This window comes from Saccopteryx bilineata, chromosome 2 (assembly GCF_036850765.1).
Source record: "Saccopteryx bilineata isolate mSacBil1 chromosome 2, mSacBil1_pri_phased_curated, whole genome shotgun sequence".
NCBI lineage: Eukaryota > Metazoa > Chordata > Mammalia > Chiroptera > Emballonuridae > Saccopteryx > Saccopteryx bilineata.
The window spans coordinates 248,822,990-248,847,576 of NC_089491.1; the positions used below are offsets into that span (position 1 = coordinate 248,822,990).

Consider the following 24,587-nt stretch of genomic DNA (forward strand, 5'->3'; position numbering starts at 1 on the left):
CAAATGGCCAGCTCATGGCTTTGGGAAGGCCAAAGGCTGATCCCAGAGCCCACCAGTGAGGACCACACGGGTTAAGGTATATGTATAGTACATAGCACTGCTATGGCTTTAATGGAGGCATGTCTGTGACACAGAATACTTAGTGAAGGACAGATAAGGACCTGGAAGGCATCTTTGCTGACTTCTTGGCATAGCCCAGGGACCTGATGTATAAACAAGTACATGGGATCCTGAAGCCCCTCTGGAATCCAGACCCAAATTGCCCTGGGCTGGGAGCTGACCTCAGAGCCCTTCACACCCTAAAATTCATCTTGAAGGGCACTAAAATTAATCTTGAATCAGGCTCCATCCACCCATCACTGTTGCCCATGCACAAGCTCCAGGTGACAGGAGGGTCCCCTTACACTTTGGTAAGGGGGTGCTGTGTGACCCCCCCCACACACACACACACAGGAGAAACCTTTTAGACATGACTGGCCTGATCGACAGCCATGCTGGGTCCCTACTGGGTGGGGGCCCCAAAGCCAGCTAGCTCCTTGGTAGGTTCTCCCCACCACTGGACCCTGGCCAGAACCCCTGCCTCCTGCTGTGTCATCACTGAACCAGAGGAATACTAGCTTGGGGCCTGCTTCACTACCAGTTTTGGTGGAACCTGTCATTAGCAGTGAAACTCAGTTCTTTCTGAGGCTGTGGTCACTGTCCCTCAGCTGGCATGTCTGACCACTGTTGGAGGCCTGAGGGTTGCCAGCAGTTTTTGCAGGGCAAGCATAGTCATTCTTCATGTATGGGCTGGCACCACCTGGGCCCTCATATATCAGCGCCCAGCTCTGCACACTGCTTGTCAGAGATGTGGGAGGCCAGGGAGTCTATGATGTCGAGCAGCAGCTGCTGGCTCAGGGAGCGCAGTGTGGGCAACTTGGAGACCTGTGGGAGGTGACCAAAAGGCCAGAACAGGATAGAACTGGATTCATGTGAGGGCTGGGTAGGCTCCAAAGATGCGGTGAGGAGTGACCAGTGGGTGGGTGGCTCTGCTTGGTTATCCCCAGGGCCCACTGTTGCAGAAGATAGCCCGATTCCAGGCACCCGCCCCCCACCTGGCCACGGCTGCTGCCATGAGAGACTGGGTCCTGAAGATGAGGGGTGAGCAGTGAGTACAAGCCAGGAGGGCCCTGACCTTAGTGAACTGGTGCACAATGATGTGCAGGCAGTGCCGCTTCATGTCCAGCGCCTGTGTCTTGTCAGCCGCTTCCAGGATCTGGAACAGCAGGTTCCGTGAGGTGCTGCCCCACCTCTCACCCACCCACCCAGGTTCAGGGAGGCCAGTAGGCACAGGTGTACTACCTGCAGCACGTTCTGCACTGTCACATTCATCTCCAGGTTCTGCTTGCAGTACGCCTGCAGCCGGTTGTTGTAAAAGCCGTAGTAGTAGGGGGCCGCAAACAGGTAGCTGGGGGAGCTGGTTAAGGAGCTGCCACCAAAAGAACCATCCTCTCGCTCACCACCCTCCTCCTCAGGGAGAATGCATCTTGGGCCAAGGGCAGAGAAAACCTGAAACTGCACCTGCTCAGAACCAGGCGACCCACCTCATCAGCAGTGTCTGACAATCCAGACAGAACTCAAATCCAGGCAGATCACTGACTTGATCTCTACATGGACTCCAAACTACTTAGGCCCCATGGAGAGCCAAATAACCATAAAATCCTCTTCTCAGGAAAATACCCATATGCAGCTTTCCAGAACAGAACTGTCCACAGTCTCCCAGAGTCCTAAAGGCCATCCTTGCACCCCATGTTCAGCTCCCCACTAAAGTGAAATGACCAGAAATCACGTTACATCCATTTGCTTGCCTGTCATAAAGCAATGACCAACCCCTTACTCTGAGCAATCATGACAGTAAAGAACCCATCTGTACCTCCTGACTACAAACCCCTTGGTGCCAGCTGACCAATGGCTTCAGAGAACCCTAGGAGAGCAGGCACCAAGAAATCCTCAGAATCACCAGGCAAAGACCAGCTAGCTGGGCTGCCCAAGGTGGTTGCTGGGAGCCCCGTTGATGACCTGGGAGAGCCCTCGGGCATAAGGATGCAGTGAGTCCTCAGGAGGCATGTTGACCTCACCGTAGTAGATGTAGCGTAGCATGGACTCAAAGGCCTGCCTGCTGGGCACCATCTCCCCAATGGAAATGTTCACCTGCCCATCCTCGGGCATGAAGGACCGAAACATGGCCTCAAAGTAGCTGTAGACAAAGGATGGCAGAGGCCGGGCTCTCAGCGGATGCAGCCAGTGCCTGGGCCCAGCCTAACCTGCAGTACACCCACACCTACCTGGAGCGGGCAGCCAGAATGGCCTTGTGGGCTGGTCGAGGGTGCCCATCCAGCAGCAGCGTGATGTCACAGAACTCTGCACCTGCCCCCTCCAGGTATGCCTTCATGTCCTGGATCAGAGACGTGCCTGGAGGAGCATGGGACCCTCAGCGGACACCTCTTGCCCTTTAGTAGACCCTGATCCTAACTTGTGCCTCAGGGCTCTAGGGCACCCCCTCCTGCCCATCTGCCCAATTTTCTACCATGAATGAACCTCCTCCAGACCAGAGGCTTCATTCTGGGCCTTGAGGCATCATTGCGCCCTGTTGTCAGTTCCAAACACGGCCCTCAGGCCTGCCCACACCCAAAATCTGATTGCCTAAACTCAGCCCACTGAGCCCTCCTCTGGGCCCAGCATGTCCTGTGTGCCTGCTGCTATGTGTCACCGGGAGTCAGTGACCAGGGGCAGCACAGGCCCCAGGGAGAGTTGGGGATGAAGGAGCTTTTGTCTTCTCTTCCCAGGCTAGGGGGACACAGAGAGACTGGGAGCATCTGAGGTCTGCGAGCTGTGCACACCCTCACTGGGCCCCAGACATGTACACCTGGAAGAGAGGCTTGGTGACTCATCACTGTGACGCTGAGCACATTGCTCACTTCAGAAACTTCCAGACCTGATGTCATTCAGGGAAGGCACCTTTGCCAGAGAAGTGCCCCATGTCACCTCCAGAAATGCATTTAGGAGGTTCTCTACCCTCAGGCACACAGCCACTGTGGAAAACCCCATGGGCTGGGCGTTCTTCCTTCAACTGAACCTGAACTGCCTCCTACTTCACCCCTGCCCCGGTACCCAGGGATCACTCTGGGGTCTTCCCTGCACCCATCCCTCCTCCCCTGCTTAAGGGCCTGGCAGGTGATTTCATGGCTCCCAAATCTCAAGATGAATGCCACCTGGCCAGCCAGTGGCATGGAAGGGATCAGGCTCCCTACCAATGTCCACAGGCTGGTCTGAGGGGGTGCGGGGCGGTGGCTGCTGCTTCCGCCGAACTATCTCCACAATCAGCGGGGAAGACAGGTGCTCGAACTCCTTCATCATGATCACCTGGTTGAAGTGGGACTCCTTCACCACGAAGTTCAAGCAGTGTTCCTGGGACAGACACGCCAGACAGGCAGTCACGGTCAGGCCTCAACCCCAACAGGGCACCAGACTGGGCAAGGGGCTTGTAGCAGTGGGCAGGGTGGGCTGAGGCACCTTTAGCTGGCCCAGCTGCAGCCTGGCAGCACTCTCGCACACAACCAGCACATTCTGCAGGTCCACGGAAGCCTCGATGTACTGCCGACACAGCTGCTCCAGGCGGCACAGCTGGAAGCTCAGCGCCAGCTTGTACACATCCATGATGAGCAGCACATCCTCCACGTGGCCTGTACCCAAGAGCTCCCTGAGCCTTAGGGATCTTGGGCAGAGGGGAGGGGAGGACAGGGCCCAGGGCTCTTTCCATAGACAAGTGTGGGTTGGGGCCACTAGGCAGCAACTGAACCACACACAGGTAATCTCAGCCCGAGTCTCAGGCTGCCCACTTGCAAGTAGGGCTCCTTGTACCCCACCCTGTTCCTACTCCACCCCAGCCCAGGCAGACCTTTCCTCGGGTATTTGATCTTGTCGGTGTAAAGGAACTGCATGAGCACCTCGAAGGGCCGGGCCTCGGCCTCTCGGATGGTCACACGCAGCAGGGGCAGCCGGGCCCCACCCATGGCCGTACCAGGGGCCTCCTTGGGAGCCAGAGCTGCCTCCTCTTCCAGCTTCTGTGGGAAGAGGATGGGGAGCTCAAGGGCACTACATGGATGCTGCTGCCCAGGAAGGGTCAGCCAGGGCAGCACCTCACCTGGGTTAGTCGCTCCCTCGCCTGCACTATCTTTCTGCGGAGCCAGCGACTTCGTGCTGTGACAATGGCCATGTGGCCCTGCACACACTCCTCCTTCTGCAGCAAAAATAATACCTTGGTGGAAGGACATAAGACCCTCTTCCCAAGGGGCAGAGGCCCAGCCAGCTAGGACAGGGGCCTGGGGACTCCAGGCACCACTGGGCAGACATTGTGCCTCTGGGTGCAAAGCCCCCACTCCTCTGCAAAGTGGGCAAGGCTGGGCACAGGAAGGGCACCCACCTCACCCAGCACAAACTCCACATCACAGAACTGGCGGCTCTCCCATAGGCGCCCATAGTCTTCATGGAGTGTGCACTTGGGGTAACAGGAGAACTGCAGGAGGAGACCTGGGTGTTATCAAGTGAAGACACTGTCATCCCTGGCTTTGCACCCTCCAGGCCACGGATGCCACTGAGGCGCCAATACCAAGCTCAGCCCAGCCTGGCTCCCTCCACTGACCCAGGTGGTTCCCAGACCTCCACTGACTGCTGTGAGCCCCTACCCTGCCCCACAAGCCACACCCTGCCCTGAAGTTCCTGACCACCTCAGCCCAGAGTTCCCTTCTCCACTCCAGCTGCCAGACTCCTCATAAAGGTTGCCACCCCACTAGGTGCAGCCCTAGCTCTGAACACCCTTGGACAAGTTCTACCCCTACCTACTGGGTCTCAGTTTCTATCATGGCCCATTCACCCTGGCTGGTCCTACTATAGAGTCAGCTCTTGAGGTGGTCGCCTGATCCTCGGGTCCATGAGTCCCACCTGGAACCTGTACATCTCCCCACTGCGGATGTTGTTGTCCACGGTGCCCCCGAAGATGTACATGGCATCTGAGATCACAGCAGCTGCATGGAAGAGCCTTCCACTGGGCAGCTGGGTAGAGAGAGATAAGTAAGCAGGGAGGGAAGAGGCAAAGTTGGCCTCTCAGCAGGGGTCTGGCTGATGGCTGGAGTGGGCCATATTGTGGGCAAGGATGTGGCACCACTGGCCTTGAAGGAGGGGCTGGAGCACCCAGGGACACAGCTGTAGGCACAGGACAGGAGGTAAGCTGGCAAGATGGGGCCCCTGTGACCAAATAGTGGACACAGCAGGTGCTCAGTCTCACCTGCTGCACCACATGGCCCAGCCAGTAGGGCATGAGCTCCTGGCCCTCAACTCATGTACCGTGTGACCCCGACAAGTATCTTGCTGAGACTCAGTCTCCCCAGCTTTGAAGCGAGCTGATCGCAGGCCAGGCTTCAGGGGGTGAGGGAGCAGTAACAAGGGTGTTAGCCCTCACCTCTGAGGCTGGTGGGGAAGCCTGCTTGGCATTGGTAGTGCCAAAGTCCAGGCCAAACACATCTCGGGACTTCTTGAAACTGCCTCGATCCTCGGAGGGCAGGCCAGGTACCTCTTCAGAAGCAGCCGCTCGCTCTGGCACCTCGGTCCCACCGACCTGGTAGGAGACATGTGAGTGCATGACAAGTCAGCAAAAGTCAGGCAGGCACCAGACATGACTTGCCACCCCCACCTAGAGTGCTGTGAAGACAGATGAGGATGAGGAGGGAAGAGCCACAGGATGAGGGCTGAGTTGGGCAGCCAGGGGAACATTCTCAGCACAATGCAAACATGCCCACAGGCTGTAAGATGAACAGGCAGAGAGGCTCAGGGTTCAGTCAGGGTGGGTGTTCAGAGCTGAGGACATCCTGGCCTTGTTTCTGCTGGCTGGCTGGAGCCCTGGGAGTGCCCTGAGGCTGTTGAGGAGCAGGGGAGGAGGTGGGAGCAAGTGGGTCAAGAACACACCCCAGGGTACAGGCTCTGGGTCACCTCAGCAATACCTGCAGTGCTCACCTCACAGTCTGAACTGGGCTGGACAACCTCCCAGGTCTGGAAGTCTACGTCATAGCAGTGTAACTCGTTGGGCAGGGTGTTGTCAGCTGCGCCCCCAAACACGTAAAGGTGGCGGTCAAAGGCCACCATGGTGTGGCCATAGCGCCGCTGAGGGGGTGGCGGGGAGCCCCGAAGCAGGTGCTCAGTGGGGATGCGTGTCCACCTGGGGGCACATGACAAGGAACCAGTGCCAGGCAGAGGCTCCTTTTCTCCTGGGCTCCGAGGCCCCTCCACCACAGACCCAGTCTGCAAAGTGCCTTGCAACCCCTGGGGACTATCCAGTGAGGAAGGTGGCACCACACTGGTTCCACCTGATGGGGCCAAGAGTCACCCAATACGCATCTGGCTGTTGCTGGTGGCTGTGTCTTCCATGGTTTTCTTCCTACCTTGCCTCCTTTGCCCCAAGCTGCAGCTCTGACATGGGCCCAACTTCCTGCAGTCCTCAGCCCTATAGATGCACCTTCCTCAGCCTGCTCCACAGGTACCCCCGGGCCCCTGTGCAGCCCTCGGGCCTTGTGCCTTCCCCCAATACTGGCAGCTCCCAGAGAACCTCCCCCAATACTGGCAGCTCCCAGAGAACCTCCCCCAATACTGGCAGCTCCCAGAGAACCTCCCCCAATACTGGCAGCTCCCAGAGAACCTCCCCCAATACTGGCAGCTCCCAGAGAACCTCCTTGCAGACCAGCCACCTGTCTACCTGGCCAGAGCCTGCCTGTCTATCCCAAACCCTCCAACATCTGGTTATACCAGGCCTCTACCCACAACCCTCACTTCTCCAGATCTACCCCTGGCTGCTCTGAGCCCTCTATAACATCCACTGTCCTGAAGGCCAAAGCCAGGGTGGAGCAGCAGGCCTGTGTGCAGTGTGGCTATCCTCCCAGGCCTGGCCACCCCAGAACAGGAGAGTTGGACAGGCATCAGCAGGGTTTCCCCTGCCCAGGTTGCCCAGCCTTCCTCCTTGCTGATAGCCTGGTATCCAGGGCAGCTGCAAGTCTCCTCCTGAGCCTTGCTGACCTACAGCCGAAACTCTATTTCCTCACCTCCACTAATTCCCAGAGCCAATGACCAACCCTCGCCTTAGTCCCCATCAGAGGGGTCAAGGGCTGGCTAGCAGTCAAGGATAGCATAGGACACGTACCTCTCCAGTCTTCTGCCATCATGAGATCTCTATGCCAGCCACATTTGTTACTGGTAACTGACCGACCATGACATTCACGGGGCTGGGGTGGCCTTCACTCAGAGGAAGGCCCTATCTTGCTGTGCTACAGCCACACCTAAGAGGCCTGCAGGGGACCTGTGGCCTAGTCTGTACAAAGACACTGCACATCCCTGTCCCAGGAGGGAGGCAGCTGGTCCTACTTTACATAGGAGCTCACAAAGATGGTTCCAGATGCAGGCAGTGCACCCCCAACCAGGGCACTCACGTCTTGTCCTTAAATTCAAATTGGAAGAGGTTGTTGGTTATCTTGGCTCCACTCTGCCCTGAGAACACAAACATTTTGTCCCGGCACACGGCCACTGGGAAGTTGCAGCAGGATGGTGGGATCTCGCCGCTCTGGACCACCTGTGAGGGCAGAGAGGCAGCTCAGCATGGGGCCCTCACAGGACCCGGTGCACACATCTGTGCTTGTATTGCTGAACTAGGACTGCTTTTTCTTTTTTAAAATTTTTTAAAATTATTTATTCATTTTAGAGAGAAGAGAGAAAGGGGGGATCAGGAAGCATCAACTCCCATTATGTGCCTTGACCAGGTAAGCCCAGGGTTTCGAACCGGCAACCTCAGCATTCCAGGTCGACGCCTTATCCACTGTGCCACCACAGGTCAGGCCAGGACTGCTTTTATTCCTGGAATTTGTTCTGTGAATAAGGGTTCATATATCACTTTTTGCAGAACTTAAAGCCCTATATGTGGGCTAAAATCATTACTAATGGGGAAAGAAACTCCCCAGGGAAGACAGTGGAGCAATGAGACAGATTGGTCCAAAAACAGCAGCCAGCAGGACAATGGGTGGCATGCCATCCTCCCTATGTTCAGATAAGGGAGGGTTATACCTGAACCGCACCAGTTACCTGTGACAGGCTGCCATCCAAAGCACAGAGGCTCTAGTCACTAGGTAACTGCCACTGGAATTTTTTTTTTCCTGCCACTGGAATTTGTCATGAGGGCCAGGCAAGTCAGTAGGAAGAGCGAGGAGGAGGACAAGGCTAGGCTGTGGCAAAGGGAGTAAAGCAGCCTCCACCCAACCCCAGCCCACTCTAGTCCCCACTCTTCACCGTCCTGGCTCACCTCCCACTCTAGCCCCCACCCTCCCTGTCTCTCACCTCCCGTCCTCCCCCTACCCCAGCCGCCACATGCCTCTTACCTCCTTGTGTCCCCTACCCCAGCCGCCACATGCCTCTTACCTCCTTGTGTCCCCTACCCCAGCCGCCACATGCCTCTTACCTCCTTGTGTCCCCTACCCCAGCCGCCGCATGCCTCTTACCTCCTTGTGTCCCCTACCCCAGCCGCCGCATGCCTCTTACCTCTTTGTGTCCCCTACCCCAGCCGCCGCATGCCTCTTACCTCCTTGTGTCCCCTACCCCAGTCGCCGCATGCCTCTTACCTCCTTGTGTCCCCCTACCCCAGCCCAGCCCCCCAGCTCCTTACCTCCTCCCAGCATGTGAGCTCTCGGTCCTGCAGGCCAATGGTCCACATGTCATTCAACCTGCATGGGGACAAAGGGGTTAGAATGCCCACTAATGGGGCTGGCTGTCAAGGGTGGGCCTGAAACTGGTCAGGAGGGGTGGCTCCAGGGAAGAACAATTCATCACTTGGGACTCTGACCAGGGCACTCTGGGGCAGCCACAAAGGTGGAGCATCAGTTGAAGAAGCGTGGGGGCTGTGCTAAGGCCCTGTTGCACCAGGCCTCTTCCCAGCCCAAGCAGGAAGAGAGGCATCATTCAGAGGAAGGCCTCATTCCTGACATCTAGGGCAGGGGACAGAGTCAGCCACTGGCTACTCCTTGAGGCTAAGAGAGTACTTCAGAGAGGCTACACTCACAGAAATTACACTGTTTAGAGTTTCAATAATGCTGAAGTTTTGGGGAATGAGCACATGCTGCTTTTGTAATCAGAAAGATACAACAAAGCCAATTTGCTAAAGGAGAAAAATGCCTATGACAGAGGGCAGAACTCTACTGTCCACTGTAGAGGAGGGACCGAGTCTGGTGCTGCTGCCACCAACATGCTCACTCACCCCTTAGGGTCATTCCTTGCTGTGGGCCTGAGTATTCTCAGCCCAGCAATTCAAGGGGCCACCTCTCCCACCCCCCAGCTCTAATGACCCCTAGCTATTTGTTATGGAGACCTGCATGACCATGGGACAGACTTGACGCCCCCTCAGACACCCTAGGAGGGGCCTCAGGGGTGCCAGTTCTAACCACTGTGGGGGTTGGGCAGGGGCTCCATTCAGTGGGCATCACCTTCACCCTGCCTATCTTCCTTTTCCTCTCACCTCTGCCCACACACCCACCCTCCCAAGAAACCCCCAGAGTGAGCCCTCCAAGACCAAGAAGGCCCACTCTGTGCCCCAGTACACCAGGCAGCTCAGAAGCAGAGTGCACGGGCCAGGCCACCACCTACCTGGCATTGCCATCATAGCCAGCAAAGATCCATAACTTGTCACTGTATACCGTAGCACCATGGGCTGACCTAGCAACTGGCAACCTGAAGTGTGAAGTAGGGCAGGAATGAGGTGCCACCCAGTGTAGACCCGAGCCTCAGAGCCCTACAAGACTGGTCCAATGGCCACAGCCCTACAAGTCCCACCAGGCCCCAGGACGGCCGTATCCATATCTGGTGACACTGGGACTCCAGGGATGCCATTCAGGATATATAATACACAGCACTAGGGGCTGACTGAGCTCGTGTGACACCAGGTAACTGATGAGGCATTCAGACATCCACAGGGTACAGAGTCCTCTCCCAGCTGCTACCAAAATATTAAGGGGAGTGCTCACAAGCCAGGACCACTAAAGCACCCATCACAGGACATTTGCTCCCTTCTACTTTCTGAAACAAGGCAACCTAAGAGCTGGGAAGAGGCTGCAAACAGATGCAACTGGCAATTAGCACCAGCTCTCAGCTCAGGCTCTCTAAGCCTCAGGCTCTCCATTATTATGCTACAGGGCCAGAGAGCCTACAGACAACCCCCAGAGGTTTCAGCAGCCTCTCACCGTCCTTCAATTTTCCACTCCGTCCACTGGCCAGTTGCAAACTTGTATTCAAAGAGGTCATTTTTATTCTTCAAGTTAGAATTGGAATAAATGTCCCCAGTGTAACCCCCTGGGTAAAGAGAGAAAAACGGTGACACCCAAATGCAACATTTCAGAGTCCTCAAACCCCAGGAGGTGAGGGAAGATTCTGGCCCCATTGAAAACGCATTCTAGAACTTTCTCCGCACACCTGGAGAGCTCCTCCTAAGCGCCTGCCTCTGTGCTGGGCTCTGGGCACACAGAGACCAGCAGGACTCTGTTCCCCATCCCTGGCAGGGAGGGAAAGACACCTTCTGGCCCAGTCAGAGGCAGACTGTTCCAACCCCAGGAGATCAGGCAGAGGGGTTGACAGAAAGGCCAGCCAAGCATATAGCATGTGGGCCTGAGGCTTGCTGGAGGGCAGGGGATCCTGGCCTGGGAGGTGAGAGGCAGCTCACCAAAGACAAACATGCTGCTCCCATAGACCACGGCTGAGTGGTGGTAGCGGGGGGCTGGTGGGGTCCCTGTGGTGAAGGCCCTGGTGGGGGAACAAGAGGCAATCAGTGTCAGCAGTACTTTGAAGGTAATACTTGTTTCATTATAGAAAATCCTTAGAAAGTCACCAACAAAGAACCAAAAATCTGCCGGACCAGGCGGTGGTGCAGTGGATAGAGCATCGGACTGGGATGCGGAAGGACCCAGGTTCGAGACCCCAAGGTCGCCAGCTTGAGCGCGGGCTCATCTGGCTTGAGCAAAAAGCTCACCACCTTGGACCCAAGGTCACTGGCTCCAGCAAGGAGTTACTCAGTCTGCTGAAGGCCCCCGGTCAAGGCACATATGAGAAAGCAATCAATGAATAACTAAGGTGTCGCAATGAAAAACTGATGATTGATGCTTCTCATCTCTCTCCATTCCTGACTGTCTGTCCCTACCTATCCCTCTCTCTGACTATCTCTCTGTCCCTGTAAAAAAAAAAAAAAAAGAACCTAAAATATTAATACTAAAATGTATCCATAATCACTTTGATAGAAACCACTGTCCATACCTAGAGGTTTCCCCACACCTTCCTATGCATATTGTGCCTTTGACTGATTTTTTAAAATGGAATCATGTAGATGTTTTGTAATATGCTTTCTCAACTAAACAGTAGACTGTGAGAAGGTCTTAAAGCTTTTCTGGAATCACCATTGCCCCATTCTCACAGCTGCACTGTATTCTGCAGCACGGGTGGTCCACAAATTTTACTTGTCAAATTAAAAACCCATTTTTACTGCTTTCTTGCAGCTGCTCCTTTACAGTTCTATACTTAAGCATTTTTTAACAGTGAATTATAAAGTCTTCAGAGTAATTTTTTTTTTTTTTTTTTTTTTTTTTTTCATTTTTCTGAAGCTGGAAACAGGGAGAGACAGTCAGACAGACTCCTGCATGCGCCCGACCGGGATCCACCCGGCACGCCCATCATGGGCGACGCTCTGCCCACCAGGGGGCGATGCTCTGCCCATCCTGGGCGTCGCCATGTTGCGACCAGAGCCACTCTAGCGCCTGGGGCAGAGGCCACAGAGCCATCCCCAGCGCCCGGGCCATCTTTGCTCCAATGGAGCCTTGGCTGCAGGAGGGGACGAGAGAGACAGAGAGGAAAGCGCAGCGGAGGGGTGGAGAAGCAAATGGGCGCTTCTCCTGTGTGCCCTGGCTGGGAATCGAACCCGGGTCCTCCGCACGCTAGGCCGACGCTCTACCGCTGAGCCAACCGGCCAGGGCCAGAGTAATTTTTAAAATGTATTTGTAGCCTGACCAGGCAGTGGTGTAGTGGATAGAGCGTCGGACTGGGATGCAGAGGACCCAGGTTCGAGAACCCGAGGTTGCCAGCTTGAGCGCGGGCTCATCTGGTTTAAGCAAAAGCTCACCAGCTTGAACCCAAGGTCACTGGCTCCAGCAAGGGGCTACTCGGCCTGCTGAAGGCCCGCGGTCAAGGCACATATGAGAAAGCAATCAATAAACAACTAAGGTGTTGCAACGCGCAATGAAAAACTAATGATTGATGCTTCTCATCTCTCTTCGTTCCTGTCTGTCCTTGTCTATCCCTCTCTCTGACTCACTCTCTGTCTCTGTAAAAAAAAATGTATTTGTAACTATTAGCCATATTTCCAAATGAAGTGTGAGAGAAACAACATAGAAATATCTGTGACAATCCCAGTGCTACCCAGGTCTCCTGGGCAAAGGGTAGGTGGCACAGTGATGCCAGCATGGTGTGCCAGGTTCAGCAGCTGTGGGTCCTGAGCCTGACATTCTCCTCTGTCAAAGGAGGCAGTCTGACCCCACCCACAGGGCTGCTGGGACTGCGAGGGCTTTGCACAGAGCTCCTGGAAAGAGCTCTGTGGTATTCAAGGGGCTCAGTGAATCTGTGCTTCTGCACAAACAGATGGCAGAGTTCAAGTGGAAGCTTAGTACCTTCTAATCTCAGGATCTATTTCTTCCCCTAAGTTGTGAGCTGCTCCCAGTCATAGGCTGGACTGCAGGCACAAATATATAGTGCTCAGAGAGAGGGCAAGTGTCTTGTGCAAGGCTACACAGCTGGGGAGGGTCATCTGCAGGACAGAGGCCAGGGTTCACATGATGCCCACTGCCTGTTTGGGGTCTCTTGGCAGAGGATGGGACCAATGAGTTAGGAAGGGGAGAGGAGCCCCTGCAGCAGCAGAGTCCATCCTGTAAGGACCCATCAACTTAAGGCCCTCTGTGCTCGCTCCAGCCCCGGACCTGAGAGATAGGCTTGGTGACTGAAGGGCCCTCCTGGGACAGAATTTGAGGACCCATAACCAATCAAACAGATCCCCTAATTAGCAGGATTGAGAATAATAAATCTCAGTCATGGACCAGAAAAGAAACCCAAGAGATAGAGGGAACATTGAGAGAGGTGCTGGGCTGACATGGCGGTAGGGAGAGTGAGTTGTTCTTTCTTCTTTGCAGTTTCTCTCTACCTTTCCAGAAATGTGACTCTGCTGGCAATCAGGGCCCCAAACAGTGCTACTAAGATCTAGGAGGAAGATCAGGGAGCAGGACTGCAGGAGCCACCTACCTGCACCAGGAGCAGTCCTTCACATCAAACCGCAGGAGGTCATTGAGCATCGTCTTCCTGAAACAGCCAGGGAGAAGTGGGCTCAGTCCCGGTCTGCTCTGCAGGCCGCTGCCCAGCCAAAACCCAGAAGATGGACACTGTAGCCCAGGAGGTGGGGAGGTTATTTTGGAGGATTTAGCCAGGGCCAGACAACCAGCTGATGCCCAGGACCAGATGTGGGACCAGAGAGGTCACCAGAGCTTCAAAGGAAGCTCCTAGCTGCCTACTGGGAATCAGGACCAAAGCATGACTCTGGCCAACTCACAGCTGATTTGAGGGCTCACACCGCACCCCACTGCCATGTCTCAGGGCCCCCTACTCTGAGGCTATGCCACCACAATGCAGATGCTTGCCCACATCTCATGGAAGGCCTCTTCCCTTCTCTCTGATCTTCCTGCCACCTCTTTCTCACAAAGTCAGTATAACAATTACATTAAAGATGCAATAAAGCGGCCCTGGCCGGTTGGCTCAGCGGTAGAGCGTCGGCCTGGCGTGCAGGGGACCCAGGTTCGATTCCTGGCCAGGGCACATAGGAGAAGCGCCCATCTGCTTCTCCACCCCCCCCCTTCCTCTCTGTCTCTCTCTTCCCCTCCCGCAGCCAAGGCTCCATTGGAGCAAAGATGGCCCGGGCGCTGGGGATGGCTCCTTGGCCTCTGCCCCAGGAGCTAGAGTGGCTCTGGTCTCAGCAGAGCGACGCCCCGGAGGGGCAGAGCATCGTCCCCTGGTGGGCAGAGCGTTGCCCCTGGTGGGCGTGCCAGGTGGATCCCAGTCAGGCGCATGCGGGAGTCTGTCTGACTGTCTTTCCCCGTTTCCAGCTTCAGAAAAATACAAAAAAAAAAAAAAAAAGATGCAATAAAGCAAGTGGCCTGACTTGTGGCAGCAGTGTGGATAAAGTGTCGGCATGGAATGCTGAGGTCGCTTGTTAGAAACCCCGATCTTGCCCGGTCAAGGGACATACAAGAAGCAACTACTTTGAGTTGATGCTTCCCACTCCTACCCCCTTCCTCTCTCTCTCCTCTAAAACCAATAAATCAAATCTTAAAAAACAAAACAAACAAACAAAAAAACGGTGATGGATACAGAACATAATATACAGATGATGTGTTATAGAATTGTACATCTAAAACCTATATAATTTTATTAACCAATGTCACCCCAATAAATTCAATATCAATAAGTAAATAAATAAATAAGATATAACAAAACAGAAAACAAATCTACTGGCCATAGCACCACCTAACACAACCTGCATGTTACCATCCAGCCCTTGTCACTAAGAGGGAGAAAAGGTGTCAACCTAATAAGAGTCCAGACCTCACTGCACAGCAGGCCAGGCCAGGCCTGTGCTGGGTGCCTCTCTAGCTCAGTTTGTACGAAATGGCTCACCTTCCTAACTCCCTTTACAGAAGAGGAAACAGCCTGGGAGATAGGAAGCCAGGAGCAGAGGTGTGACAGTAATTCCTCCCCTCTCCCATCTGCCCCCTACTCCACTTCTCCGCCCCCCCCCCCCCCAGGGCTGCAGGTTTATCTTCCTTTGTACCTAGGAAGTTGAGAAAGTTACAACTTGATTGAGACAAGTTAGTACCCTATTTCTTAGTGTTACATGGTAGCAAAAATATTTCTCCTTGTTACACAGTTTCTATTACAGGACACTTCTGAGTATGTGTTCCCACCCACTGCCCTGTGCTGGATGGACATCAGGCCATTTCTGGTTTGGGGATTTCTCATTAAGGTTCTAGTAAATAAATGTCTTTTTTTTTCTTTTTCTTTTTTGAAAGAGAGAGGCGGGGGAGGGAGGGAGGAAGGAAGGGGGTAGAGAGAAAGAAAAACATTGATTTGTTGTTCGACTTATTTATGCATTCACTGATTGATTCTTGTATGTGCCCTGACTGGGGATCAAACCTGCAATTGGTGTATTGGGACAATGTTCTAACAAACCTGAGCTACCTGGCCAGGGCATCCAGTAAATGTCTTTATTTCATTCATGTGACAAACATTTGTTGATTTGTTTGGGTGCCAGGATACAGGCCCTGCCCTAGAGGAGACAGATAATAAACATGTGTTCTCTGGGACCAATGGAGCCAGAAAGAGGTGCAGAAGAGGAGGGGAGGGTCACTAATTGATTCAGTTTGTTGAGGTTGTCAGGAAGGCCTCACTCATGGGTGATTCAGAGGAAGGGGAGGAGGAGGGTGAGCAGGAGGTAACAGCCAGTGCTAGGGCCTTAGCAGGATACTTAATACAGTCAGAACACAGCAAGGCAGCTGTGTGGCTTTAGTGCAGTGCAGGACGAAGGCAGAGGAGCAGTGGGCCACACTGACTGCCAGGAGGGCTGAGGTGCTTTTAAGCGAAAGAGAAACAGACAGAGACAGAGATAGGAAGGAAGAGAGATGAGAATCAACTTGTAGTTGTGGCACTTTAGCTGTTCATTGATCACTTCTCATATGTGCCTTGCCTAAAGGGTATCCGGCCAAGCCAGTGACCTCTTGCTCAAGACAGTGACCTCTTTCTCAAGACAGTGACCTTGATGATCCCAAGCTCAAGCTGGTGACTTCCGGCTTTTGAACCTGGGTTCTCAGCATCCCAGGTTGACACTCTATCCTCTGTGCCCCTGAGGCTTTTAATCAGAGATGTGGGGAGACATCCCAGAGTTATGAGCCCAGGAGGAACATGCTCTGATTTGCACTTTTTTTCTTTTCTTCTTCTTCTTCTTTTTTTAAAGATTTTATTTATTGATTTGAGAGAGAGAGAGAGAGAGAGAGAGAGAGAGAGAGAGAAAGGCGGGGAAGTAGTGGGAAACATCAGCTTGTAGTTTCTTCTTGCATGTGCCTTACCGGTAAGCCCAGGGTTTCGAACTGGTAACCTCAGCTGTAGGAGACTGCAAGTGGCAAAGCCCCTTGAACATGTAAGTTTCAAATTCTGTGAAACTACATGCCCTGGTTTTCATCCTGGAAAATCTTGGTATCAGAGGCAAATGAGATGTACCAGTGTTTCAGTTCATATTCTTTAACATTTGCCATTGGGAAATTTTACCATCTGTTTTATCAATATGACTTTTTTAGCACTGGTAATTGTTAATCAAGTTATTTTAAGTATTCCTAGAGAACTTTTAGCCTTTTTCAAAAGGTTAACAATTGAGCATAATTTCTATAAATGGTTGATTGGATTTTTCTGAAGTACAACCATAATGCTATTTCAAGAAAAATATTATACACTAAACTAAAATGATGAAATGTTTATGTAGTATTAGGAATGGACCAGGAATGCTTTCTGGATTAAAAAAGCAAAACAAAAAACTTAAAGTTTAGTATTTATTATTTGGTAAACAGATTTTAAGGCAATGCTAGCAAGAAATTAATAAAACTACCTTATTTTATATTTCATTTAAGATAAGGTACAGGACCTTAAGCTAAGGCCCATATTTGGTCATTATTTTACTATTAAAAGGAAAGAAAAAAAGTGAGGTATAGTCTAAATGAGAAATTCTAAATGGTGCATATGAGAAAACAGACAATGCTTAGCAACAATGCAATCCTTTAATGTGTCTATCTTAATGCTAAACTGGAATAAGATGGATGACTATCTAGTCTTCTCTTTTTTTTTTTTTTTTTTTTTCATTTTTCTGAAGCTGGAAACAGGGAGAGACAGTCAGACAGACTCCCGCATGCGCCCGACCGGGATCCACCCGGCACGCCCACCAGGGGGCGACGCTCTGCCCACCAGGGGACAATGCTCTGCCCATCCTGGGCGTCGCCATGTTGCGACCAGAGCCACTCTAGCGCCTGAGGCAGAGGCCACAGAGCCATCCCCAGCGCCCGGGCCATCTCCGCTCCAATGGAGCCCTGGCTGCGGGAGGGGAAGAGAGAGACAGAGAGGAAAGCGCGGCGGAGGGGTGGAGAAGCAAATGGGCGCTTCTCCTGTGTGCCCTGGCCGGGAATCGAACCCAGGTCCTCCGCACGCTAGGCCGACGCTCTACCGCTGAGCCAACCGGCCAGGGCTAGTCTTCTCTTTTAAGAGGAATTGGAAATTGATAGATAACATATATTCTAAGTCTGGAGATGGGTTTTGCAGTTAGTTGCTTTTCAAATCTATAGTTTCTGTCATCTTTTCCAAAACATTTCCGAAGCAGTTACTACTGAATGTAGTTAATTCAATTGGCTTAATATGGTGACATAATAAATCACTTATAAAATTTTAAACATCAAGTAGACATTTAGAAAGGCCATTCTATATACTTGCTCTGCGAGAATGCATTCTTAACTATATGTAGCATTTCAGCTTTCATTATGTTGTTCATAGCCTAATAGGAACAGATAAACTTTAATGTTCAACTCATTCTTAGCATTTTTTTCCTCTTAACATAGGCTTTCTGGCCTAATTTTGGAAAACTTCTTTTGAGAATGTTTCTGAATAGTCATCCAGTTTACCAAAACTTCCAGGTCTAGTGCTAGCTACGGTTGACTGTATTTTCTTCATTTTCTTGTTAGCCCCGTGTTATTAAGGTAAGCAAGAAAAATGAAGTATGCCAACTTTTATTAAAGCATTTAAGGAAATTGTGGCAGCTTTAGTAGGCTGTCTAGTTTTCTATTCTTTAGCCAAGGGAAAGCCAGGACAGGTTTTGGATACTAGACACATGCTTATACTACTGCCATTTTAGAAAGCTCTGATGTGAATTCAGATTATACTTCTGTTACTTAAAGCCAACAATTTTAAACCAGTAGTTTTACTGGCCATTTGAACTCTTTGTATACAGTGTCAATTAAAAAAAAAGGGGGGGGGGAGTCATGCCCTCAAACTCCTACAAATCGCCCTGGCCGGTTGGCTCAGCGGTAGAGCGTCGGCCTAGCGTGCGGAGGACCCGGGTTCGATTCCCGGCCAGGGCACACAGGAGAAGCGCCCATTTGCTTCTCCACCCCTCCACCGCGCTTTCCTCTCTGTCTCTCTCTTCCCCTCCCGCAGCCAAGGCTCCATTGGAGCAAAGATGGCCCGGGAGCTGGGGATGGCTCTGTGGCCTCTGCCTCAGGCGCTAGAGTGGCTCTGGTCCCAATATGGCGACGCCCAGGATGGGCAGAGCATCGCCCCCTGGTGGGCAGAGCGTCGCCCGGGCGTGCTGGGTGGATCCCTGTCGGGAGCATGCGGGAGTCTGTCTGACTGTCTCTCCCTGTTTCCAGCTTCAGAAAAATGTAAAAAAAAAAAAAAAAAAAAAACTCCTACAAATCTTCTTAATCATGCTTTTTAATTTTTTTTTTTTTTTGAATACTGATGCACAGGGCCATTCAGTGGCCGAGAGACTCTGGAATCCAACAAGGAAAGCCTTCCTTGAAGTACAATGGAAGGACCCGCTCACAGGAATAAGGCAAGGGCCAGACCCTGTTCTCCTGTGGGTCTGAGGATATGTGTGTTTTTCCTAGGTCTGCTGAGGCTCCTCGGTGGATTCCTGAATCTTTGGTAAGACACCATGAGTCAGGAGGAGGGACTCACCCATAAAAGCAATTATATAAGACTTATTTTACTTAAAAAAATTTTTTTTGAACATTTCTTCCTCTGGTCTTACTGCAGCTGAGAGGAATTTTATATCAGCCAAGAAATGGCCTAAGCCTCTCATGTTATACCGGGATATATTAAGTAGCCTTAAGTGGCAAAATTCAATTAAATTACTAACTTGGGGGGAAGAGTATGTTTCAATTTTGTCATCAACAGGTCCTCTTGGAATGCCAGCAAGGAACAAGGAATGTGAAGCCTCATCATGGATTGACATCAGCCCCTAGAAAGCAACCTGGTTCCAGAAATCCAGAATGCCCATTAAGCTTAAGGCAGAAGCTTAATGCACTGGAGGCAGTGGTCTTTGGGACTTGGACGCTAGCTGCAGAGTATGAGAGTGTGATGACAGTTTCAGTGTCATATGGACTTTTCCTGAGTGTGACTCCTACTCCTTGTGACAGTTCTCAATGGGACTGAACTGGGGTTGCGCTGCATCTACAGGGAATGTCGAAGGGTGATGGTGTCAGCATGGACTTGCATCAATATACAGTGTGTCCGTAAAGTCATAGTGCACTTTTGACCAGTCACAGGAAAGCAACAAAAGACAATAGAAATGTGAAATCTGCACCAAATAAAAGGAAAACCCTCCCAGTTTCTGTAGGATGATGTGGCAGCATGTGCGCATGTGCAGATGATGACGTAACACCGTGTATACAGCGGAGTAGCCCACAGCCATGCCAGTCGAGATGTGACGGTACAGAGGAAAGTTCAGTGTGTTCTGTGGCTTGCTAAATTCGAATCCGTGACCAAAGTGCAACGTGAATATCGGGGCGTTTATAACAAAGCGCCACCACATAGGACTAGTAGGCCATCAGTCAGTGACAAGTCTGTAGAGGTTAAACGGGATAGCTACCTAAGGAGCCCTAAAAAATCTGTGTGTGAGCCCCCATCAAACTGCACTGAATAGCCTGACCTGTGGTGGCGCAGTGGATAAAGCGTCAACCTGGAAACACTGAGGTTGCCGGTTCAAAACCCTGGGCTTGCCTGGTCAAGGCACATATGGGAGTTGATGCTTCCTGCTCCTCCCCCTTCTCTCTCTCTCTCTCTCTCTCTTTCTCTCTCTCTCTATCTATCTATCTCCCCCCTCCTCTCTAAAATGAATAAATAAATAAAAATTAAAAAAAAATTAAAAAAAAAAAAAAAACTGCACTGAATAGGTATGAAACTGGGAGAGTTTTCCTTTTATTTGGCGCAGATTTCACATTTCTATCGTCTTTTGTTGCTTTCCTGTGACCGGTCAAAAGTGCACCATGACTTTACGGACACATTGTATTGACATTCAAAACAACAAAGACTCTATTATAGATCCTGCTGTATTGACTAAGAATTTGCTTGATAATCTAAAAGACTTTAATCTCTTTAATGTATTAGGATACTTATTTGGATATCTGTTAGCACTGGCTATACTAATTTTGTGTTTATTCTGTATTTTTCCAGTCTGCCTCTAAATTGGAATCTGGGAAACTGGGAAATCAGATGAGTGTGAATCTCAGCACACAAATTAAAATTTTATTTTATTTTATTTTTTTGTATTTTCTGAAGTTGGAAACAGGGAGGCAGTCAGACAGACTCCCGCATGCGCCTGACGGGGATCCACCCAGCATGCCCACCAGGGGGCAATGCTCTGCCCATCTGGGGCGTTGCTCTGTTGCAACCAGAGCCATACCTAGTGCCTGAGGCAGAGGCCATAGAGCCATCCCCAGCGCCCGGGCCAACTTTGCTCCGATGGAGCCTTGGCTGTGGGAGGGGAAGAGAGAGACAGAGAAGAAGGAGAGGGGGAGGGGTGGAGAAGCAGATGGGCACTTCTCCTGTGTGGAAATTGAATTTCCAGCCCTGGCTGGAAATTGAATTCAGGACTCTTGCACACCAGGCCAACGCTCTACCACTGAGCCAACTGGCCAGGGCTAAAAATTTTTTTAACAGGGAGGATATGTGGGAGACTGCAAATGGCAAAGCCCTTTGCAGTTCAAGGCTTAGCAAAAGGCTAAGTTCTCTCCCTCACAGCTTTATATTAATTATTAAGCTGAGTATTTGCACTCATCCCAACCCTCCACCTCACTTGCTTGGTTAAGTTGCTAGAAGCAATTAACATGCCCTTCCTCCCACCCCTTGTTTGTTCTGATGTGGATATTGGTTGATTTCAGTTATGCAGGGTGGAGGGTTTCTGCACTTGGGAGAATTCTTGGGTTGCCTTGGAGATGTGTGACTTTGTATGGAGACTTCCTTATTTGCATATGGCTATATAATAAAGCAAATCAGGGGCTGTTTTGCTCTGTTCTTACCATCAGCTTGCAGAGGCCTCCCGATCCCATCCTATTTCTCTTTAAGTCTATTTTCTTCATTCTGCATCATTCTCACTCAGGACTTGGAATTACTAGCCCTGCTGGTTTGTGGCACTCAGCATTCCAGGTTGAATGCTTTATCCACTGTACCACCACAGGTCAAACTGACTTGCATTTTCAAATGGATCCCTCTGGCTATTCATAGGGAAGAGACTGTGGGGAAGATGGGCTAGAAGCCAGGGGGCCAGGCCCAAGGAGACCCTTCGCCCATTCTAGAGGACCTCATGGGATTCTGCCTACCCCATCAGCTCCCCCATGGAGTCCTGCAAGACCAGGGCTGCAGCACCAATCCAAGTCCAGCCCTTGTCAGACTTCAGGCCAGGCTGTGGTTGAGAGGCAGGGATGGGACTCAAAATAGGATGGGTCGTGTGCAAACACTGCACTCTCAACACAGGGAAACTTCTGTGCTGAGCCCCTCACAGAGTGAGGGTGCTCACTCACTCTCAGGAGCACCCTGCAAAAACAGCACACGTGGCCGCCCCATATACAGAGAAGGAGACCAGAGTGCAGTGAGTGCTGCTAAGCCACCTTCTTGAGCCCAAAGCCACAAAGCTCTAACTTGAACTGAGCCCTGCCTGTCCAAGAGACCAAGCTTCAGCCTCATATCCAGCAGGCTCCCAACCTTCTAAGATGCCTGATGGGCATTCCTGGCCTTTCCTGAGCACATCAACAAATGAATGAAGGTGAGAAACCCTGTTCAGACCCAAACTCAGTGCTATTCCCCCATCTCCAGGCCATTGCCCATGCTGATCCCTTTGCTTGTCACACTTTTCCTCTTATGCATTGCTCACTGTTACTCATCTCTCAAGGCATCAACCATCCACAAAGGCTTCCCTGACAGGACCAGACTGTCTTCTCCTCATCCCATGTCTGTTGCACCTGTGCCAGTGCCCAGTATTTGTCATGGCCTAGCCCACACTAAGAGAGCTTTTTCCCTCTGAGGTCCAGCTCCTGGGGAATAGGTCAAAGGAAAACATGCCAGGAGAAGAAGCAGCTGCACACACCAAGGTTTCACCTTGGCTATTATCTTCCAGCAAAGAAAACCAGCCACAGATTAACCAGGAACAGTTCAGGGGATGAAGGTTTGCTCACCAACACATCAGGTCATTGCCAAAAAAGTTTTTTGTTTTTGCCAAGAACTTATAGCAATGTGAAAAAAAAAACTTCCAAAAAGTGAAAAATGTGGGAAATAAATGAAACTGCTCTCCATACCTTCTCAAGTGCCATGTGAGCATGTGAATGAAGCGGCCCAGAGAGAAATGCAGGGAAGGAAAAGTGCCTGGCATGGCGGCAGCCAGGGTAGATGTGTTTCTTTCAAGGATGTGTCCACTCAAACAGAACAAGAGGAAAATTTCTGTGTCCTGAGCATGTGCTACCCACTGGATGCTGTGCTGAGGGCCTTAAATTCAGGGGACCTCACAGACTGGGAAACTGAGACTGAGTGCTTAGCTAACATTTGCAAAGATAGTAGTAGAGTTGAAGAAGCCCAGTCCAAACCACCATGTTTCTAGCTCTCTGGATCTAAACACCCCAGTCTTACTCACCCATTGTCTCCACCAAATACATAGATGGCATCTTTATAGGCTACCACTGTGTGCTTGCTGCGCCTGGAAAGAAAGCAGAGGTGGGCAGTGGTGAGGCCAGGACCCTTGAGGGGCACAAGGAATGAGACCAAGCACCAGGGCTGCCACAGAAGATGGATAGCACCTCTCCAATACCAAGATTAACAGACACCACTAAATTCCACCAGTACCCCCAGAAACCTTGCATATGGGGACCACAACACCGCCCTGGGACTTTCTGGATTCCTTATCCCATTGCAGAGCACCTGGGACCCCAGCTGAAGACCCACAAACACAATATAATTCTATCACCTTGCCCCTGGCCACCCCACTTCAGTACTCCCTCAAAAAACCCCGCCACTGTCTTGGGCTTGTACTGGGCAGCACCACTCCTCCCACCATTACTAGATCCAGCTCCAGGAGACCAAACACCAGCTTTGCCCCTGGAATCCGCCATAAAACCCTCTCAGACAACTCCCATCCCCAAGATCCCTCAATCACGCCGTACCGAGCCCCCACGAACTCGTCGCAGGGTGGGAGGCGCCGCCAACGATGCACTGTCTCAAAGGGCCCGAAGTTGAGCGTCAGGTACTCGACACTGTCTGAGCAGCTGTGGTCGAAGTCCACGCTCGGGGCTACTTTGGACCGCGCGCCGCCTGTCAGAGACCCGGCTCCGATCGGGCCCCCCGAGCCACCCGTCCCAGCCATTCCAGTTCCACGCCGGATCGGTCACCAGATCCGCTGGACGTGCGGCCACCGCCCTGGGCCGACCCAAGGGACTACATTTCCCGGCTAGCACTGGGCTGACGGCGCGGAATTTCCGACTAGCGTCACGCTTTGGTCTTACGCACTTTCCGGCAAGCCTTAGGCTTCTCGTGTCCTTGCGGCTGTGCGCGGCACCTGGGACCCGAGGTTTCGGCAAACGTGTAAACTTCTGGGAAACATTTCCCGCGGAGTGCCAGCGCCTAGTCCCGAGCCTCGTACGATTGCACCTCCCCGGCGCCTGCCTGACCACACGCCGCCTGAAGATCGGCTGCAGTTCCCGGGATGCCTTGATAGCGAGGGGCTTGGCCGTGACTCACCGTCCGCCACTTCCGGGATCCCAGGTGGAGAGTTCTGAGCTCGGAGCGGATTCCGCAGGCAGCCCAACTATATCCCCATCCTGCTTGGGCCCCCAGCCCAGACACCCCGAATCTGTCCTCGATGTTCTTACTCACTAAGAGGCAGCATGGCTCCGAGACTGTGGATTCTCATTTCTACTCAATAACAGAGCCTGAGTTTCTTGAGGAAATTTTGGCCGCCAGGAGAAGCATAAGGTCTGTCTCGGGACCCAGCTCCGACAGCCCTAAGTCGGCAAATAACCTCAAACTGCCAAACGCTTGTAGCCTTTGAGTTCTTAAGGCACGTCCTGTTTCAATCCTTTGCGCCTGCAGTCTCCTCTACCTGGAATGCCCTTCCTTCAAAATCAAGATCCAAGACAATAGTTGGAGAAACCGTTCCTAACCTGAAGGGGGCAGAATCAGATCAGTTGCTCCCTCCTCTGAGTATTCACAAGCCAAACTTCCTTGATGTAGCACTGATCATTCTGTAGTTGTGCCTGTCTCCCTGTCATCTGCTTTCTCCCTCATGAGTGTTTGCCCAATTACAGCGGAAGTCACACAGATCTGCAAATATGTGCATTTTTTTAATTTTGAGATAATGTCTAATATGTTTC

At 51.9% G+C, this 24,587-nt stretch overlaps 1 protein-coding gene across 2 annotated transcripts; it reads right to left on the bottom strand.

The window, feature by feature from the left end:
* Positions 1-77: 77 nt before the first annotated feature.
* LZTR1 (leucine zipper like post translational regulator 1) lies at positions 78-23,696 on the bottom strand. 2 transcript variants are annotated; one of them, XM_066259930.1, is made up of 21 exons: positions 23,382-23,696; positions 22,856-22,918; positions 13,393-13,449; positions 10,778-10,857; positions 10,302-10,410; positions 9,709-9,792; positions 8,735-8,792; positions 7,512-7,651; positions 6,049-6,250; positions 5,498-5,653; positions 4,981-5,091; positions 4,463-4,555; positions 4,184-4,279; positions 3,938-4,103; positions 3,553-3,722; positions 3,291-3,447; positions 2,325-2,451; positions 2,087-2,236; positions 1,342-1,447; positions 1,175-1,255; positions 78-924 (listed from the first exon to the last, which is right to left on the bottom strand). In XM_066259930.1, exons 1-21 carry the CDS (start codon positions 23,579-23,581, stop codon positions 808-810), a joined length of 2,523 nt encoding a protein of 840 aa, XP_066116027.1. In that variant the 5' UTR covers positions 23,582-23,696; the 3' UTR covers positions 78-807. The 2 variants fall into 2 exon arrangements, with proteins under 2 accessions (XP_066116027.1, XP_066116025.1); XM_066259928.1 differs by having other exon boundaries at positions 78-1,255.
* Between the last annotated feature and the right edge of the window lie 891 nt (positions 23,697-24,587).